Source organism: Microtus oregoni, unplaced genomic scaffold, assembly GCF_018167655.1.
Source record: "Microtus oregoni isolate MIOR12 unplaced genomic scaffold, Mior012 000071F_ref0000514, whole genome shotgun sequence".
NCBI lineage: Eukaryota > Metazoa > Chordata > Mammalia > Rodentia > Cricetidae > Microtus > Microtus oregoni.
This window is the reverse complement of record NW_024543978.1, coordinates 8175110-8196279: the sequence shown is the minus strand read 5'-3', so window position 1 is coordinate 8196279 and position 21170 is coordinate 8175110. Positions and strand designations below refer to the sequence as shown.

Below are 21170 nucleotides of genomic sequence, written 5' to 3'. Positions count from 1 at the left end.
GCCGACCTGGGGGCCCATCTCTCAGGTGATTCTGGGTTCTGCCAAGCTGATCTCGCCAGACATCACACTGGATATTAGGACATTTTAGGTTGTTGGTGAAGTGCATAGAGAATAGAAACATCTGGGGAAACAGTCTGCAGGTATCTGAAGTCAGCCATGGCAGGTGACCTAGAGAGAAGGCTGAGCCAAGGCCAGATGCTTATGCCTCATCTGTGCAGGGCTCTGGTGATCATCGGTGGCATGCAGGCTTTTTTTGTTTGTTTATTTTTCTTTTGAGACAGGATCTGATGTACCCAGGCTAGCCTTAAACTCCCTACATAGTTGGGGAGGACCTTGAATTCCCAATCTTCCTGCAGCTACCTCCTGAATGCTGGCATTACAGGCATGCGTCCCCACTTGTGGTTTGCCTCGGGGTTTTTGAGTCATGTAGACTGGATCTGATTTCTGTGAAAGCCAGAAGCATGCAAAGATTCATCCTGTCTTTGAGGTGTTACACTTTAATGCAGGGATAAACCAGTCACTCAACAGAGCAGGAAAGGGCAGACAGACACTTGCCGTTCCTCAGAAGAGAAAGTCAGCCTTCAAGGGTCTAGACATGTTGTCTTTAGTTTAGTCTCTCAATAGTGCTGTCAAGCACATTGTGATGTTTTTGAAGGTGGAAAAATTCAAACCATGTGCCCAGCATCCCACAGTGGATAACCTGGGATTCAGAGTGAAGCCACCCACTCTGCACTCAGCCCTGGCCTCCTTATTGGAACCACTGATCCGTGTCACATTGTATCTGAGGTTGTTTTATATTGACAGGATATCAGAGAAGCTACAAGAACAATACAAAAACTTCACACATACCATTCAACCAGACTTTGATTGTCTGTATTCTTATTCCTCCTCCTCCCTACCTGGATGTCTTTTTCCTCCCTCCCCTCTTCTCTACACACCTAAATCTGTAGTAGGAGGGGCTGCTTGTTGGTTCCCGGCTGCTCAGAGCCCCGAAATAATTACACAGAAACCGTATCATTTAAACCACTGCTTGGCCCATTAGCTCTAGCTTCTTATTGGCTAACTCTTACATATTAATTCAACCCATCTCCATTAATCTATGTATCGCCACCTGGCAGTGGCTTACCGGCTAAGTTCTGTCTGGCATCTGTCTCCAGCGGGGGCTACATGGCTTCTCTCTGACTCCACCTCCTTTCTTCCAGCATTCTGTTTTGTTTTCCCTGTCTACCTCTATTCTTTTGCCCTATCAGGCCAAGCCAGTTTTCTTTATTAATTAACCAATTGTATTCACAGCATACAAAGGGGAAACCTATATCATAAATCTAAAGACTAAATGCCCAGAGTATCTAGATTACCACACTTAGGACCCAACAAACTTGGATTTTTTTTTTTTTAAGAGAGAGGCTTCCTGAGCTGGAACAGGCCATATAGAAAAATGGATTAATGGATTGTGGTATCTCTTGTTCCTGGTGATGAAAGGCTCAAAATGCAACACATTGAACACTCAGTGGGATTCACTGGTTAAGTAAGGGCAGCCTGAGTGTTACATGGAATGCCAGTGACAGATTACAGTCCATTTAACAATATATTCCTCCAGCAAGTTCACACTGATGGGCAGTTCTGACAGAGCGCCAGCTAAGGAAGCCAGAGGGATGGATGGGCTCAGAAACGTTGCTAGTACCCATCACTGAATCACATATTGTATGTCAAATTCAATGTGCATATTTTTAGTTTTTTTAATATTTGGCATAAAATCTCATCCAGAACACTGGGACTAAAATGGAGATTATTTATTGTCTTGATAATTTTCCAGGAGAGTTAAAGTTATAATTGCCACCAAGTCTCTTAAATACTATCTATTTGTAGAGAAAACTGATTCTGCTTGTATTCCCACATCTCCTTGCCTCCAGGGCCCAGGACATTTTGTCTGACACTCCCTACCCCTATAAAGGGATGTGTTTTATTTCCACATCTTTGAGTGAGAGATATGAGTTCTGATGCCATTCTTCCTCTGAGTCAAGCCCTGAGCAAAATACATCCCCGTCCTTCTAAGTCTTCTAAGTCTTGTGAGAACACAGGGACACCAAGGAATGGCTTCTCTGTGGCAGAAACGCAGGTGCAACCATCACTTCTGAAAGCCGAGTTTTCCCGCTTACGCCAGCTTGGACTTTGTAGGCCACAGAGCTCAAGGGTGTTTCTCTGGAGCAGAGGAACATGAGGGATTTGGGTTTGGAAATCAGCAGGCAGAGGCATGGTTCCTAAGGCTTACAGTAGTTCTCACACACTGAGCCTGGAGCTTAGGATTTCACATCAACAGCGTTAGAGGGGGTTTCCACTCCAAAAATGACATGATGTGATCCAGTCGGGTCAACGGTCCACATGTGTTCTGCAGGTAACACATGCCTGCATCCTGGAACCACATGGTAGGGCAAGGAGCTCCCACTTTGAGACGCACGCACACCAGAAACTAGGCTGGAGTGTAGCCGAATCCATCTCCTCTCTACCGCTCTGCTTCCGCTGGGGCTTCTGGATCTGCATGAGCCTCTCTCCCAGTCAATCTTGTGCTCCAACTAGGACTGACTGATGGACCCTGGCTGAAGCTGGTTAAAAGGCCATTCCAGCCTACCTTTCCTCTGTCACCCGCTCTATAGTTTCTCTACTAATCACTCTCTTCTACCCAGAGGAGCAGCTCAGAAACACTTGTCATGGCTCTAACCCGTAAGATCAGAGTAAATTTTAGGAGACATTCTCATGGAAAGGCAAGGGACAGCAGGCACTGTCCTTGCTCCAGTTTCACCCTCTGCTGCTCTTTTCCCTTCTGTGGGCCTTCTCTGGTCTCCCGGCACTCCCAGTGGCTGGCCTCTGTAATATTCCTTAAGGAGAATCCTTGAGCTGGTCTTGCCCATTGGACCTGGAGAGAGTGAGAGCCAAGTGTGACTAGGAATACATCTCCATCATATGTCTGCATGATCTGAAGAGGGCAGTTTTGAAGGACTGGATAAGAGGGGCAGAAGCCTGTGTGGTCAGAGTCCAGAGGCACTGGTGATAGCTGACGTGGGCTGAGCTATCCGGCTGGCAGATCTATGCTTTAGGGGGCAGGGAAGGCCAGTTTGCAGAATTGGATCTTTATGTTGAAGGAGTGGAGAGCCAGTCACAAAGTAGGAATGAGATGGCGTTGAGATTGAGAAGAGTTGGGCATGGTTGTACGTGGCTGTAATCCCAGCACTCAGGAGATGGAGGCAGGATTAATAGCTCAAGTTTGGCTTCAGAGCAAATCTGAAGCCAGCCTGCATTACCTGAGGGAAGAGCAGAGCAAGAATGACAGAGATGGAAGGACAGAGAGACAGGGAGAGGCAGCCAGACACACACACACACGCACACGCACACACGCATGCACATAGACACATACATATGGAGGACAAGAATTGATGGTGAGTTGCTGGAGTTATAACCGTGGTCAAGGGGAGAAACAGTAGAGGCTACAGCCGGCAGGATGGCGATGGTGGTTATACTATATTAATGTAAATATAAACAAATGTAAAATACCAGGTGTCCATGTATTTGAACAATTGGTCCCCGCTGGTGCTGTTTTGGGAGGTGGGATGTAGCTGGAAGACCTCTAAGGGTTGTAGGCTGGTCCCACTTCCTTCTGGGGAGCTTTCCATTCCTCCTGCCCCAGCAGACACAGCCTGGCTCCTGCCTACATACCTTCCCTGCCATGATGAACTGACTGTATCCTTACACCGGGAGCCAGATAAGTCCACCTCCCTTACGCTGTCTCTTGTCAGGTCATGGTGACCACATAAACACTGACATTGTGGTAGGAATATGGACAAGTGACTTGAAAATCCAGGAAGAGCAGAAGCTGGAGTTTATTTTGTTATTAAGGCGCCCCCTTTCAGGCAAGGGGCTGTCAAAATCTGAACTTTCGTACTGGCCGTGAGGGCTTGTAAAATGGCCACACAGTTTCTACTACTAAGACAACGTTCAGCCCTTGAAGAGCACTTGTCTGAAGCATAACAAAGAGAAAAAAATATCCCTGGTATTTAAATTAAAAAAATTCATTCTTTCAAGGAATTCAAAGATATAAAGTATAAGGGCTGGCTAAAGGGCTCGGTGGTAAAGGTGCTTGCTGCTAAGCTTGAGAACGGGTTTGATCCTGAGTACATGCATGCTGAAAAGAGAGAACTGACTCCCTAAGTTGTCTTCCGACCTCCCCAGGTGTGGTGTGGCAGGGGTTCCCTCAAATAAATGAATAAATAAAAAACAAAATCTGACAACAAGGGTGTACTTGTTTATTTTACCTTTTATTTTCTGGCAGTCCTGGGCTTGAACCCAGGCCTCACATAGACTAGGCGAACACTCTTGCTATGAAATTACATATTTAGTCTCTGGATCGATGACTCTAAAAATAATCTCACAAGAGAGAGTAGGCACATACTGATACTAGCCGTACACACATATTCATTCAGATGTACATATGGATGTATATTTTGAATTATCCTAAAACCATAACCTAAGAGGGAAATCTTTACCAAATATACAGACATAAACAGTAAACGTATATAGAAAACAGTGCTGGTTAGACAATGCGCAAGTCACGCGTAAACATGTCTAAGTTTGTGAGCCGTGCATAATTCCACATTTTGCGCTGATGACATCATGCTTTCCTCGGGGGCTCAAGTCACACTACACAAGCTGCACAGGGAGTCTCGAAGTACACATCTATTACCGTTATCACTTTGAAGAGACAAAGCAACTAAGACATGGAACGTCCCATTCTTAGAGTTGCGATGAGTACCTTTAAGCGGTGACTAAATCTCAGGTCACAGCCCCGCACTGCAGACCCTAAATTGGGTACCCTGTGTCGTCTCTGTGAAAGCAGACTGAAGCCTAGAGCCCACAGTCACACATACATGCACACTCACACACACGTGCCAGCACACGCACAGCTTAGAAACTGCTGATTTCAATCATCCACACTCCAAGACCGCAGAGGAAAGGGTACCAATGACATAAAAACTACAGAGCAAGGCATTCTCAAACAAGGAGCTGGCTTCACTAAAGAATTTCTCAAAATATTCAGTCTGTAATCTGGCAGATACAGAGTTATAATAAATGGGCTGTCAGACCATCTCAGATCCCCAGACAATTAAGCCATAATAGGACTTTCTTTGTAAACTGGAAATGAGAGATAAGGATGCTTCTTTGGGCTTGAGAGCAGAAACGCTTAGCAACCTTTGCTAGAATGGCTGACTGTTGGCCTCCTAGTGATAACACAGAAGAGGGATGGGCAGCAGGTTCTTGAACAAGTCCACAGAAGGGAGGAGGGTTGTGATTGGCTGATGTAAACCAGTGGTGAGGTCTGGGGGTAGGGCTGGCATGCCCACACTTCATGGGCTTCCCCGAGCTGATAGGTCTCTGTAAACATCACTGAGTAGACAATAGCTTCTAGAAGAGTTCTACAGAAGGCACTGTGCTCCATCCATGGCAGATTGTCCCATGATCAGGTTCTTGACGTTTGCCATCTAGGAACACCGAAGCCATAAGCACCGTTCTTGCAGAAAGGGAAAGATTGCTGGTCTTGATCTCGGTGGGGAAAAAAAAAATCTGGAAAATCAAGTAGACACCCATCATAAGTCACACAGGATACTTCAATCATCCAAAAACAAAAAAACTAAAATTAAAATTACCACATGTATCTGCCAAAAGTGTAGCTGACTGAGTGGAATGTGCTCTCCGGCCTTGCTGATGCCTGAGGCCTGTAATTAACACTCCTTCCGCACCACCACTTCATGTGGCCTCTCAGAGTTTGACAGGTTTTCTGTCACTTGCAGACACCATGGAAGTATTTCTGTATTTCTTGGGACCTCATTCAGAAGCTCCAACAATAACTGTGTTACTCTAAATAATCCACCCACCTCCATGGCTTCCTCTCTTGACCTTAATCACATTGTTGGAAAGACAGAGCGAGAGAGGCTGGCTTCAAGCATGAACATGCGCCTGTCAGGCCACAGGCTGAGATGTCACCATCCACATCAGACAACAAAGTGTCTCCATCACACTTCTGGCCACACTACTGGTTTTGAGCTCACTGTAATGTACACGAGGAGACCAACCAGACTGGCAACGCTCGGGGTTTACTGCAGAAGCGATTACTTAGCATAGGGCTTGAGTGACATACTCAGGCCCAAGTTAAAAGAAAGAAACCAGTGCAGTAGTTTAAAAAAGAACTAGGACATGGGGCTAGTGAGATGGCTTCATGGCCAAGGACACTTGTTGCACTTGCAGAGGACCTGAGCTGGGCTCCCAGCACCCATGTCGTCTGGGCAGCTCACAGTCACTTGTAACTCCAGATCCAGGGCATCTGATGCCCTCTTCTGACTTAAGTGGGTACCCACACTCCTGTGGCATGCAAACACACACATTCAAAATAAAATCTATTAAAAAGAAAGGAAGGAAGGAGGAGAAAGAGGGGGGAGGTAGGAAGAAATAAAGATAAGTCTAGACATCTTCAAGCTAGCCTCACTCCTGGCCAGGTAAGGCACCTGAGGGCATCAGGGACCCAGACACTCACCTTAGCATCCTACCGTAGACAGAATGCAATAGGTAGTTCCCGGTTGGGTACCAGGATGCCAAGATGCAACATCTCGACAGGTTCATTGTCTGTAGCCACAATCTTATATTTTTGGATGAACTGTAACACACATTGAGATGAAAGCAGAATTAACTCTCTCTCTCCATGCCTTGTGGAATAGCCCAGAATGTGGTTCTAGAAACCCAGTGAACTTTTACCCAGCAAAGAGCCAAGTGGAGCTGCAGCTCAGCCAGTCGACGCCCAATGCACATCCTCTTCCCAAGGCCAAATGGGAGGTGGGCAAAGGGATTGATCTTTTTCTCCTTTTGAAGCCAGCGCTCAGGTTTAAACTGACTGGAATCTTCAAAGTTGTCTTCACTGGAGCCCAGCACCTGGGTATTTAGCATTAACACCGTCTAAAAAACACACAGAAAGAGATGATACTTTCAAAAATCAGAAGCAAAAATAATTCACGGAAACACAATAATGATGGTTGCATTCCTTGACATATGTTAGTGAGAGTATGATATATGTGTATATGTGTGGGGTAGCACATGTACCCATGAGCACACGCAGAGGCAAGAGGAGGGTACCTGATGCCCTCTATCACACTTCACCTTAGTCCTTTGAGACAGGGTTTCTCCATGAACCTCGATTTAAGCCGGCAGTCAGCAAGGCCCACTGAACCTCTGCCTGCCCTGCACGATGCTGACTCAAACAACCACATCCGATTTTCTACACAGGTATTGGGGATTCAAACCCAGGTCCTCACACATGTACAGCATAATCTGACCTACTGAAACCCCTCCCCAGTCCCAAAGCTCCTCATGTTTGAGTTTCATGCTCATGATCACCTCCTCTCTCTCCATTTTCTGGATGAAGAGGAGGGTGAATCTTTCTATGGTCTCCAGAATGAATGCTCTCCTGGTGAAAAGTTTCAGGAAGATGGGATAAACACTTGGGAAATGTAACCTTGTCAAGTTTTGCTAAGGAACAGATATGTAAATATACTCACTCCTTCGGGCAAAGTGTATTCACCCAGAACCGTCGGCTTGTCAAGAGTCCGAGTCGTAAACGGCACACTTGGGGTAAGTCTGAAAAATCACAACCGGAGCTGTAAAGGTGGCCACAGACCGCTCTCTGATGTGGCATTAGGGACGGAGACAGAATGAGAAGCGGAGGTGCTGTCAAAGTCCAGTCAGGGTGAGAAAGAAACCCTGTCTCTTATCCTGAGGGGCTATTGGCCACTGACAGCTGCTGGGGAACTGAAGGAAGGCAAAGGATCTGCGTGGAGTTGGGGCAGGGGTGAATATGATCAAGATACAGTGTATGAGTCCACAAAGAATTCAGTTTTTGTAAAAAAAAACAAATCCCTCATTTTCAATATGTTTGCCTCTTCTTTCTTATCACGTTAGTTAAATCCCTTCTACAAGGCTGGCTAGTGGCTCATCGATTATTCTGTTCCATTCAATCTGTGTGCATCTCATGTCTCGCCCAAAGCCTGCATCCCTTCTACTCTGTTCTCCACGAAGGTGGTGCTGTTTCCTTCTGATCCGAAAGCTGGAAGTTTGCTTTCCAGGAAGAGCTAGAGGCTAGAAGACCAAGAGGTCTGTCTCTGTGTCTTCTTTCTCCGCCTTCATCTCCAGCCCTACAACCACAGCTGGCTCCCTCACACTGACAGCGTCCATCACAGGCAGACTGTAGAGTTGGCCCCTGAGGTCTATGAACCGAGGCCGTTCTCTCTAGCTCGATAGATGCCTATGATCAGCCAGGGGAGGTATCTTGAGGGGAGCCATTTAGAGGTGTCACTATTATGTTCTAAGAGAATTTTTTTCTAGTGACATAATGTATTGCCCAAAGCAAAAGAGATCCTTTCTCAAGTATTGACTCAGAGGCCTGTCCTTACCTCATGGACTCTTTTAGACAGGCCTTTAAGTAGGGCATATTCCTCACATCTTCCGCCCGGGGTGTCTGGTTCCCGGGCAACACGCTCTGGATTTCCAGAAGAAGTCTCTCTTGTACGTGGGGATTCCGGGATAGATTGTAGAGAACCCACATCAAGCTGTTTGCTGTCTGAAAGGCAAACAGATAAGAGAGTCTGCCAATCAATCCATCAGGTGAGCCAAAGGTCACACTTAGAACCACAGCGGAACTGCTTGAGCATGAACAAATGCACGTACTACAGACAAGAGCTGGGTAATTTAGGGACTACCGGGGCTCATTTCAGACCTAAACGTGACTCCAGCATGACCTCAAAATAAAAATTGAAGTAGAACTTGTTTAGTGGGCAAAACTTGATGTCAAACTGAGTCCAGAAAGGGCAGGAACGCTCTAGTGGTGCCAAAGAGAGGCTGTCTAAAGATATTTCCCCTGTGCGATTGAAGGCACAACACGTTGCCTTTCTGGTATCTAATACAAGTTCTTCTGGCTACACCCTAAATCACACACAGACATGAAAAGGGTTCTAGCCACACGCAAAATGTCTTCATTTGAGAATGCAATACCCTGCCAAAAAAGGATGGGGGACAGGGGATAAATTCTAATATAGAATTGAGTATGCTAAGAAGCCGCCAGAGGCTGTTTTTGACAAAGGCTGGTGGCCTTTTAAGGGGATCTTTGGTGTCTTTCCTGGAGGTAATAAGGAGCAGTCACCATCGTCACCAGCAGGAGTGCGATGCACGTGGGGCTCCTCAGCTGACTTAAACCCAACAGTCTCCTAAACATGGCGGTCATGTCCTCCCTCCGCAGACACCAAGGGGCTGGGACTGACACCGTGGCCCACTCCCACACTGATGGGCAGAGCACAAGACGGGCCAGAGCCAGCTGGTATTTATTAGTTTTGGAAGAACATGCCTTCCAAAACTTCCATGAAGAGGCAGGCTTCTTCATGTTGGAGGGCCAGTGGCTTCTGTTGCAAATAAACTGTGGATGGCATTATTGCAGAGCAGGAAGAGGGTGGGGCTTCCACATTAAAGTCAATGGAGCCTCTCTGATCCACCCAAGGTGGCTTTCAGAATAAAGGGGACTGGAAAGGAAATGGATCAGGTGTGTAACCATATCAGCGAGCGGCTCACCACAAGTGTCAAACAGGGCTCCATGGGGTTGGTTAGATTCAGTTTCACCACATCCAGGGGACACTGTCTGGGCCCCTCAGGAAGACAGCAGAGCTTAATTTCAGGGGAAGTGGGTAAGGAAACCTCAAGGGCTCAGCCTGTCCTGGCACGACCTTGTTGGGAGGGGCACCTGTCTCCTTAACTGACCTCTCTAGCAAATTCGCTCTCCACCCACCAGCTGTAGTCCACTTGTCAAAGCCTAAACTGGCCAGCTTACTCCCTTGCTTAGAAAATGTTCCTTCATGGCGTATACCACTATCTGAAGTAGCCGTGTGTGTGTGCCTTCACACCCCTCCTCCTCCCCGCTGCCATCTAAGTTCTAGGAGGAACAAGACTTTGCCTCTCATCCCTAGTGGTCTTTTAAGGGGGGGGGGGCACATAGTAGGCGCTCTATAGTTCTCGACCTCTTTTATTTGCTCAGTAAGCATTCCTTGACGGCTTTATATATGCCATGTGCTCCTTTGTATCCCTGGAACAACGCTGTAGACAAAGCAAGGCCAGAACTTTCATGGAATTCACACTTCAAACAGAGGAACCATGGCCCTTGTTGCTGTGTGGAAAGGCCTGCCATTCAATCTCACAGGGAGATCAGATCGCTTACTGCTTCTGTCAGTCTCCTGCAGTGAGGGGGAGAAAGGGGTGTGCTCCTAACACAGGAACCCTGCCTTTCTCCTTCCAGAAGCCATGAAAGGGGAAAATGCAAAGAAGTCGACAGCCGGGGAGGTTTCTGGCCTGGAGGCTTTAAGGGGCACAGAATGTGGGATTTTGAGGAGTCTGAGTACCTGTCACACCAGTGACAGCCTAAGACAGGAACGGGAGGCGGCTGCATGAAGAATCTAGGAGAATCAGCTGGTGGATTGCACACGAGCTGCTGCATTTAAATTAAAACCAAGCTGCCCCAAGCTCATCTTGTTGGTACTTTGAAGCAGTAAATGTACTATTGGTCTGGAGGGCTGTATTCTGATTTTTATCTCATCTTATTTAAAGTATAATCAGCCACAGGTAGTCACCATGGGGGTAGTCTGAGTTATTACTAAAAGACATCCGTGTGTGTGCTCATGTCGGGGCACATGTATGTACACACATGTGGAGGTTGGAGGCTGACATCAGGCATTTTCCGTAACCACTCTCTACCTTATTCTTTGAGGCGGGGTCTCTCCTGGACTAGCTACTCTGCCTGTCCCCTGCGACCTCCTTTCTCCACGTCCCTAGCCCTGGCATTACCCATCTGAGCCAGCTCACCTGTTTTATTTTATTTTATTTTTTTTTTAAATCAGGTCCTCATGAAGGTACAGACAGTACTTTACCAACTGAACTATCTCTCCATCTCTCAAGCTTGAGAAACTTAAGTTATCTTGCCAGATCATGGGCTTCCAAATTCCCCGGTCAGTTCCAATATCCGCCATGGTGCTGGCCAGAGCCTACTCATGGCGCTATCATTGGAGCACGTTATTACACAAAGTCCCTGCCAAGCCCTTAAGCACCGAGAGGCCAAGCTTTGCGTCCCCCACAGCGCTCACTATGGGATGCTTACTGCTGGTTTCGTGAGACTGTAGCTACTCGGGTAATTCTGGTGGAGAGAATGATTTCCACAGCTGCTTAAAAACTCAGCGTTTAGCCAACCGAGTCCCTGCCCACCCTCACCGTCTCCACCGCAGCGAGCTGGAGCTCCGTGACAGCCGCGTACAGTTCTTTCTTGGAAAGATGATTGCGGTGGAAAATGTCGCAAAGGAAATCTGCGCCAGGCTGCTGGGAATATTTCTCCAAGCGGTTGTCGATGCAAGGCTTTACTGTGTAACAGAGTCAGAAAGGAGAGAGAGCCTGAAAATTCGGGTGAGGGCAAGAACCCAAGAAGACCTTGCAACACTGAGTCTTTCCAGGGACACTGACAATTTACTAGACAGGTGCCCAGTGACTATTCTCGCTACACTGGCAAGGACTGGTCAAGACCGACACTTCTCAGGACCTCTCAGGATCCGCCAGGAATCTTCTAAAAGTGTTGATTCAGAATCAGTGACTGGGGAGCCTGAAGCCAGCCTCTCTCAGTGACTGGGGAGCCTGAAGCCAGTTTCTCTCTCTCTTCAGACTGGGACTCACTATGTAGTCCTAGCTGGTCTGGAGATTGGTCTGGAGCTTGCTCTGTAGCCCAGGCTGGCCTCAGCTATCTGCCTGTCTCTGTCTCTAGAGTGCTGGTAGCACCCACATAGTGCACACACCACCATGTATGGCCTTGAAGTCTGCATTTCTATCAAGCCCTGCGCAGGTGCTCCTGGTCTATAGTCACCTTCTGATGAACAAGAGCGCAGCGCCCAGAAGGGATCAGCATGAGAGGGGATGAGAACTGGCCTTATGCGCATATTTCAAACGTGGCTGTGGACATCACTAACCATACACACAAGCACAGTGCCTGGGAACACTGTTGACACTCAAACTATTTAGCATTTAGGAAACACTCAGACAACTGTCTCTCTCACTCCAATTCGTTACGTGGGCAGACACCATATTAAAATCACCATGGAGCTAGTAGACAGGGTGATCACCTGTGGTGTAGGTCACATTTCAGTCTGAAGCCTGGCCTGGTCTGGGGTCTTGGGAAAGCTACTTCAGAGTGTCTCAGGACCATTCCTTGGGGACTCTTGGAAGAGTTGACGGTGTGGGTTTGCGTAAGGGTTAAACATATACAGAACTCCTAATGCCCCATGTCATGGCGCAGAAATAGCTCTAACCACTAACATACTGTAATCACCCAATGTTTGTGCACTAAACGTTGTACCTAAGTGGGAATCGCTGTCATTTGTTATTTTAAAGATGGAGCAATCAAAGATGAAAGGTGGTAACACATAGGCCTAAGCCACCACACACGGACTCAAGGCTGTCTCTGAAACTCTTCCTTGAGCCCCCTTCAGCTGGCAGAGTGGGTGACAGAACGCTGCTTCTCACTGCCTCCCCACCCCGCTATGCTCAAGACTTTTGAAAGCTATAGAGAGGAGCAGAAGCATGGCCATGGGAAGATCATGACGACCCAGTCAGGTAGATCACACGAGGCCTGTCCTGGGAACAGGGTCAGGACAACTGGATTGCCGTGGGCAGTGGGAAAGGAGGCTCTTTTACCTGATTTGAAAATGGTGTCCCAGGCCAGAGTGTGTGCCTGCCACACTTTGGTGTTGAGGCTCTTGTGCAGCTCCACGGGGGTCACCATCATCTTCCCAAACGTGCTCATCATCTGGAAGAAACACAAGAACTTGGACCCTGCATTCTTCTCTCTAAGCCAGCGTTCTCTTGGAGGGGGAGGATCCTAAATCAGACTCCTGCATCTCCAAAGGGTGGGGTTCAAAGGCCCTCCAGCTCCCTCATATCTCAAAGATGGCTTTGTACTCTGTGTTTAATGAAACGTATCAGTCTCATGACCCTTCTGATGCATACACATTCATGCATATGCACACGTGTACACACATACACACAGACACACACACATACGCACATACACACACACATACACACAAACACACACACATACACACAAACACACACACATATACACACACACACACACATTTGGTTTATAGTAGGAATCAAACCTAGGGCCTTTTGGTTGCTAAAAAGGCATCCATTATAGAGCTAAGCTATATTCCTTTTGTTTTATTTTTTTTTATTTTGAGGCAAAGGATCATTACATTCCTAGGCTGCCCTTGCACTCACTCTGCGGCCCCAACCCGCTTCAAACTTGGAATTATGTTGCCTCAGCATCTCGACCAAGCGGCTGGTATGACACAGGCCTGTGCCACCACCCCAGTTTTTATATGGTCTAATTGCAAAGGAAGAAGAAAGAACTGGAAAACTATCATTTGTCTATTGAGTCCAGCTTCTGAATACCACAGAATCCTTAGCTAATCCCAAATCAATTTCACTGCATCTATGACATCTCAAGTTACCCACACTATTGAAAACTGTAAAATCTGAAACATTCTGAAACTTTAAAAAGGTACCTTTGAACCAAGTGACCATTAGTTGAGACACCTTAAGTAAGTTTAAAATGATTTTTTGTAGTAAAATAACTTTGCTTAGGCTTTTTGTATGTTTGTGATTGGTACACATAAATATATTAAAATATAGATATCAAAGTGAATGGACTAATTATGAAAATACGTAAGTGTGTACACTCCTCCCTGGGAGACGCAGAGACAAGCTCTGTTAGGCTGCCCAGAGAGACAGCTTACCGTCTTGATGGCTGTGATGAAGGTCAGAGCTTCTTCCTCAGCATTCTTCTGGAGGAGCCCAAATCTCTTCTCGTACAACACGAGGCAGATGCCTGTCATTGAGAGTAATCGCTACTGTTATTTAATCGTAGCACGCCAGAGTCTATGATTAGCCAGCTATTAAAGACTGAGTCCTGTGTCTCATGACATTGTCGTCTCTTCTGGAAGGAAACCAACATTTCAAAGAGTGAGAAAGGAGGCCTCGAGACGTCATTTCTGGGAGCAAATGACCCTTGAGCTTCCCATCCTGATGAGAGACGCACTGTCCCATCAGTCACAGGGAGGTAAGGACAGAGGTGTGTCACTGGCTCAGAGACCTGCGCTGCTTTCACTCAGGCTGTTGGAGTAGTTATTGGCTTATGCTGCCAAACTCAGGCTACAGGAAGTCACCACGAGAAAGAGGGTTGGAAAAAGCTGAGCTAGGGACTAAGTTCCCAGTACCTTCCAGGTACTGGACCAGCATAGGACAAGTGTTTCTCTGTTCTCTTTTCCATTTAACAATGTTGTTTAGGCTCAACCTATTTTCAAATACGATTCCTTAGTCTTTAAAACTTTTTACATAGAGAAAATTTGAATTCTAGGATACCCATGTCCCCTGAATTAGATGTGGTGAGTGAACATGTTGTTTTAATTACTCTCTCCTTGACTGTGTGTCCACACGGGGATGTATGTGGGTTGGTGTGGGTGGCAGCATCTGCAACAGTGTTTAGTTCCCACGATGCTTTGCGTCTGTACCATAGCATTAATCTGAGAATGACGGCTTTGTCCTACATGACCATGATACATTACTAATGTCCCTGAGAGCTTGACCCGTTCTTTACCAGATCCACTACGTGGTTGTTTAGAAAGCCCCCCACTTGTCTTAAAGGGTACCTTCTGTAACTGGTAACTTTCCTGACTGAATGCATCCTGTTTAAGATTTCAATAGCCTTTTTATCCCACAAGGCCTGGCTTGGGTGCCACCAGGAGCCTGTGGCACAGCTCTGGGATGTCCCCTGACTGTGAAGCAGTGTCCACCACTTATTCCCACAGCCATGCGCACAATTGTGAGGCTGGTCTTGAAGTTATGAGGCGTTACTGTTTCCCTTCCAGGTAAACTTAGATCAGTGATTGGGAATGTTCCCTGACAGTCTACTAAATGCAGAGGCTTTAAGCGGTCATGGTAAATCCTGTATAGGAAGAGACATGAATGGATAAAGATCGTTTAGAAAATGACCATTCACAAAAACTACAGTAAAATCAACATCAAACTTCCTTGTTCATGAACACCTAGGTTTAATAACTAGTTGGTCCTCTCTGGGAAAGTTACTTAAGATCACAGGGTTTTGGACTTATCAGCATGGAATGGCACCAAGGACACAGGAGTTCTGACCCACTCACACATCCCTGTGGTTTTGAAGACAAGGCAGAGGGGTGCATTCAGCCAGGAAGTGCTGCTTTCCCAATTGTGGGCATTATTTTGGGTGCACACTGCAAACTCATGCCACAGAGTTTGTATGCCTGCACAAATGCAGCTGCTGTTTGTACAAGGTCAACTCTTCTCTTGCTCTTATCCCAGTTTACCCCTGACTTGTACAGCGCTTTTCCCCTAAAACAACTCCAGTTTTATCCAGGGCATCCAGGTAAGAAATCAAGGTGGACCTGGAATTTTGATGATAATCCTGAGGCCCCAGGACAGCTTCAGTAGCCACCTGACCCATTTTTTGATAAAGGAAAATAAACTATCCCGTTTTTTTTTGTTTTTGTTTTTGTTTTTTTTCGAGACAGGGTTTCTCTGTGGCTTTGGAGCCTGTCCTGGAACTAGCTCTGTAGACCAGGGTGTTCTCGAACTCACAGAGATCCACCTGCCTCTGCCTCCCGAGTGCTGGGATTAAAGGTGTGCACCACCACCGCCTGACTTTATTTTTGTTTTTAGTGTGTAATGGGTGTATGTGTTGGGGCAGGTGGATATGTGCACACGCATGCACACACATGTGCATGTGTATGGGTGCCACCACCGCCCGGCTATCCCCTGTTTTTTGAGACAGGATATTGCTGTGTAGCCCAGGCTAGCCTTGAGTTCATGTCCATCTTTCTGCCCCAGTTTCCTCAATGCTAGGACTACAGGCCTGAGCTACCCTCTTGTGGATTGTGATTTCATACACCAGTCTAGCTGGCCTGGGAGCTTCCCGGGATTCCCTTCCCCCTGCCTCCCATCTTGCCACAGGAGCACTGGGATCACAGACTTGTGCTCCTGTGTCTGACTTGGTGTGAGTTCTGGAGATTTGAACTCAGGTCTTTGCGTTTGCACGCAGACCTTTTTCTGCTTAGTTACCCCCCAGCGCTCTCTTAGGTCTCTGGATGCAAAGGCAGCAGAGTAGTCTATTTTTATCTCCCGGTTTCCCTGTTGTCTCTGCGCAGAGTGCAGAGGCAAAGGGAGGGGCAGCTGCTGTTGCTTTTCCTCCAGCCAACACGCTAAGAGGATACACTGTGCCTGGGCGGGGGCTTTACACTCCCGGCTCCACTGTCTGGAACTCTCATCCAAAGAGGCCTGTCCAACTTCCTCTTTTCCTGACTTTCGTCTCTTTGGTGGAGAGGACTCCCCTCAGCGAGGTCCACGTGAGGCCCACAGTCTGCTCTTTAGTCCTTTAAATGTCCTGTATCTGTCACTCTAGAATTGTAGGTTGTGAAGCCAAAGACACGGTCCACTTTGTCCCTCGCCATGTCCCTAGTACTTAACAGTGCCTGGCATATAGGATTTGTTTAATAAGTGCTTGTTGGATGACTTCATAAACAACCTATATTTAGTCATAACTAAAACGGGTTTGTATGGCTTAGTCCATCTATCTTTATGGAAGTGTAAGAAGAGCTCAGTTTCATCCCCCAGATCTTTTGCAAACTTAAACGAACAAGACTACAAAGTCAACTTACTTTCAAAGGACCATTTGTTCAGCTCACTGTACAAGTCTTTGATGTGGCCTCCTTCGTCACACAGTTCATCTATCCTCCCCATAAAATCGGCCAAGACCTTGAAAGAAAGCAACCAGGAAAGATACATCTTTATGTCACTGAAGGGACAGAGAAAGTTCAAGCTCGGGAGGGTATCTCTGCTGTTGGTGGTGACTGGCACTAATTATACACTGTCTTCTCCAGGTCTGTCCCTCACTGTTTCCTAAGTTCTTCCTGTCGCCACAGAAACTCAAACTTCAGGCTCATCTTAAGGGTATTTCTGGCAATTGTCTTATGTTCACGTGTATGTGTGTGTGTGTGTGTGTGTGTGTGTGTGTGAGAGAGAGAGAGAGAGAGAGAGATGTATGTATACATGTATGTATGTATGTGTGTGTGTATGTGGGGGGGTGGCATGTATCAATATGCTCACGTGTGGAGGGCAGTGGTTGACTTTTGGTGTCTATTTCTGTTGCTCCACATCCTACTGTTTGAGACAGGGTCTCTCATTGAACCTGGAGTTCTGAAATGTGACTGACCAATGAGCTCCTAGGGATCCTCCTGTTTCTACTCCCACTCCCGCAGACACCAGTACTGGGATTTGAACTCCATGATTGGAGTACAAACACGCGCACCAGCTCTGGGGTTTGAACTCAGGTCTCCATGAAAGAGTGCAAGCCCTTCACTGGCTGAGCCATCTCCCCAGCTCTGGTTCTGATCCTCTAAGAAGAAAATCATGCTTTGTGGGCAGACTGGGTGGGTGAACCCCGAGGGCGGAGTCAGACTAACTGGAACAGCCGCTCAGGGACTGTGGTGAAGTTGAGAGCGGCATCTCCACGCTGCACTTCCACATCTGGGCAGAAGCCTGTCTTCCCATCAGCTGTTTGTGTGATGTGGAATTTGGAGCCAGGAAACCTACAAGTTCTGGACATTGCTTCCTCAGTAGATAGAGCTGCAACTTTGGGATAGTCATACATGGTCTCTAGCTGCTGGACTCCAAAACCAGAGCCTGAGGTGACTCAGGCCTCACACTTGTGAAGTGTGTCTGGGACCACACGTGGTTATAAAGTGTGCTATCTTAGCTGACCTGCACTGCAACCTTGCAAGGCAGGAGACACAGCCATTGCTCATATTTTTACACATCACAGATGAGAAACAGTTCAAAGACACTATGTCCCTTGTCCAAATAACTGAAGACCTGCTAAGTTATACCCGAGAGAAGGGGTGAGTGGTCGGAGCCTGCAGGTAACAAACGGGCATGCTTAGCTTGCTTATGTAATGCACTTAAAAGTAATTTGAATTTTATATAAAAAAAAAAGCCAAGGGAAGAAAAAAAGAAAGCAAAAAGAAGGAAAGCTGAGTGTGGGGGTTCACCTTTAACCCAAGACTAGAGAGGCAGAAGCAGGTGGATCTATATAAGTTTGAAGCAAGCCTGGTATACATAGAAAACTCCAAGCCAGTAGGGATTACATGCAGGGAGGCCCTGTCTCAAAGAAAAAGGAAAAAAAAAAAGAAGAAGAAAACCCAAGAGATTTCACATCATGTATGGATTTCCACAACCTGTCTTATTAACACATCCCTATTACCACCACAAGATGACCCTGGGTGTGTACCACACATGACAATAGCTAGCTGGGTTTGGAGCAGATAGCCTCTCTAGAAAAGGCTTAACTAGGGCTGGGGAGATGGCTCAGAGGTTAAGAGCACTGGTTGCTCTCCTAGAGGTCCTGAGTTCAATTCCCAGCAACCACATGGTGGCTCATAACCATCTGTAATGAGATTTGGTGCCCTTTCCCTTCAGGGATACATGCAGGCAGAACACTGTATACATAATAAATAAATCTTTTTTTAAAAACAGAAAAAAAAAGAAAAGGCTTAACTATGCAACTTGCTAAATGTCTGACTTGGGGCTTGCATTACTGTGTTATATTAATTATCCGGCTTTTAGGAGCTCCTAAGCTGTACGGAGCCCATCTGGGTCCAGGTCCAACTCAAATCAACCTCCAACGTGAACAAGAATAAGAAGAGACCCAACTGCATGGCCCCCTGTTGGCTCGATGCTGTTGCTAAAGTCCTTTAGCATGGTATAAAGTCGTTCTTAAGGGTAAGGGGATCTTTTCCGGATCATCCATTGGCATGGAATGTGAAATCTCCGGACACATCATCCCATTTCATCCCTCTCCATTGTCAGAAGACTAGCCTACAGGAGCGCTTCCCACTTGGTACCCTCATTCTCGCCTCACCTATTCTGACTGCAAAGGACCCTCAAAGGTTGTGACTCAAAGACTAATCGGCAGCTCTCTGTCCTGGAGAGCCCAGGGAAAGCTGACCCTAGTACACGCACACACCTCATTGATCTTATTGTCCAGTTTCATGATCTCCACCGGCTTCATCAGTTTCTTTTGGAAGGCACTGCGGATTCTCTGCCACTCTCTTCCTTCCCTGTGGAGACGGATTGCGTTTAGGGCGCCCGGAAAGAAGCAGCGCAGCGATTTGCGGAGCACCCGGGAGTAAGCTAACCCTGGGAGTAAGCTAACCCGGCAGGTCGCCAGGGAAATTCTCAGGAATTTTCGCATGCTTTGAATATGCGCCGCTGTCCATTAGGGACCCGAGAGGGGCTCCCAGCGTCCCTCTGCTCCTTGGGGGAGCTGATGGCTGTTCATGGTCGATGGGGAAGGGATAGTCATTTTTCTTCAGTAGTATAGGCTCCTACCAAGTTGACACAGCTCTAAATAACCCAACCCATGCTCGTGCAAGCAACCTCAGGGAATCATAAACACCAACAAAAGAGACATGAAAATTGGATGGGGAGTTGTTGGGACCAGGTAGAGTCTCCCCGGGAGTGAGAGGGGGGATCAAAGACAAGACGCATGATGAAAGCGACCAGAAATTATATATGTTTATATACATATATATATATATTATATACACATTATATACACTTGATTTGACATTAGGGTTAAATCTTGCCCATATTGATACCAGGAACATGAAGCTAAATTAAAAGAGATTGGCGCTTTAGGTATGTCCTGGTGGGGAGGCAGGCATGTGTGCATCCCCTCACTGTAAGGCCCTTTGGGGAGACCCACATCTGCACTATAATTTGAGGATTGTATACATTGGAGCAGGGGCTTTTGCATTCGTTCTGAATAAGAAAAGTCCAACCCTAGGAAACTCTAACTACCCCCTTCCCTACTGCCCTGCATGTCCTGGCCCCCACCGTCTCCACCCCGCGGAGGACACTCACAGGATCAGCAGCCCGTAGCCCTCGTTGCGGTGGTCCCGATAGGCTTTCCAGGGTTTGATCTCTAGTCTCTGGGGATGCGCGCTCTCCGTCCGGTATAGAGCTTCTAGAAGCCTCGGCGAGCCCAGGTGCACCGAGTCGAAGGAGCCCAGCTTCATCCGGAAAATCTGGCCGTACTTCTTGTGATACTCTACCTGCAGAGGGGCGGGCCTAATGCCATCAGCACGCACCCTTTGGTGCTGGGGGCGCTTTTTCCTTGAGCCGCTGCCTGGCCGCCTGAGTGAGCTCCCTTTCCCCTCACCCCCGCCTGGCCACTTCGACCTGAAGGAATAGGGAAGAGGGGAGTGACAAGTTATTTACCAGAGTGTCATGCTGTTTCTTCAGGCCACCTTTCCAAAGAATCTCCAGTAGACTGCCTAGCAGTGGCCAGTTGGTTGGTCCAGGCAGGGAGGTGGCGTCCCGACTCTCACCACCTGTCACCAGCGGGCAGAGGGGTACCTCTTTTGGCTCTCGGGAAGCGTACGCCTTGGATGTCACCCCTCTAGGGGGCTGCCCAAGGTCCCGCAGCCGGCTCAGGAAGGCGATCAGAGAACGCCTTTTGTCAATAGGGCAGCTCATAGTAGCAGGAGACACGTGGGTTATGAGGAGGAGCAGGCACTGGAAGGGGTAAAGTGTTTTGGAGGTGGTGTTGGGTTCTGAAGTTTTGGCGATTTGAGAAGAGAGGCAAACAGAACTCGGTGTGGTGGAGTGGTATAGAGCAGGAGGGACTTCCAAGAGGCAGATGCCCAGGGATGCTGCAAAGTTCAGCGGCTTAGGGCACAGGTGCCTGCCCTGAGCTGGCCACAGGGGCTGGAGAAGAGCAGCCGGGGTTTGGTAGCTCTGAGTCGAGTCCTCTGTGGGTCTCAAAATTTGACTTCTCCCGTCTGAAGCCACAGGGTGTCAAGGAGGGTAGAAGAGATGCTGCCAGGTCGGATGTACCTCGGTGTGCCTCCTCAAGCTCCCAGACTCAGGGACCTCGTATTTATGGATATAGGGCATGCCGGGATGGCCAATGA

General features: G+C 47.5%; 1 protein-coding gene across 2 annotated transcripts; it reads right to left on the bottom strand.

Moving 5' to 3' along the window:
- Positions 1-6586: 6586 nt before the first annotated feature.
- On the bottom strand, positions 6587-20733 carry LOC121440893 (1,25-dihydroxyvitamin D(3) 24-hydroxylase, mitochondrial). 2 transcript variants are annotated; one of them, XM_041641921.1, is made up of 11 exons: positions 20476-20733; positions 20119-20309; positions 19220-19313; positions 16857-16953; positions 13908-13999; positions 12802-12913; positions 11335-11480; positions 8484-8650; positions 7593-7671; positions 6796-6993; positions 6587-6697 (listed from the first exon to the last, which is right to left on the bottom strand). In XM_041641921.1, the coding sequence occupies exons 1-11, from the start codon at positions 20731-20733 to the stop codon at positions 6587-6589; spliced, it is 1545 nt and encodes a 514-aa protein (XP_041497855.1). The 2 variants fall into 2 exon arrangements, with proteins under 2 accessions (XP_041497855.1, XP_041497856.1); XM_041641922.1 differs by lacking the exon at positions 6796-6993.
- Between the last annotated feature and the right edge of the window lie 437 nt (positions 20734-21170).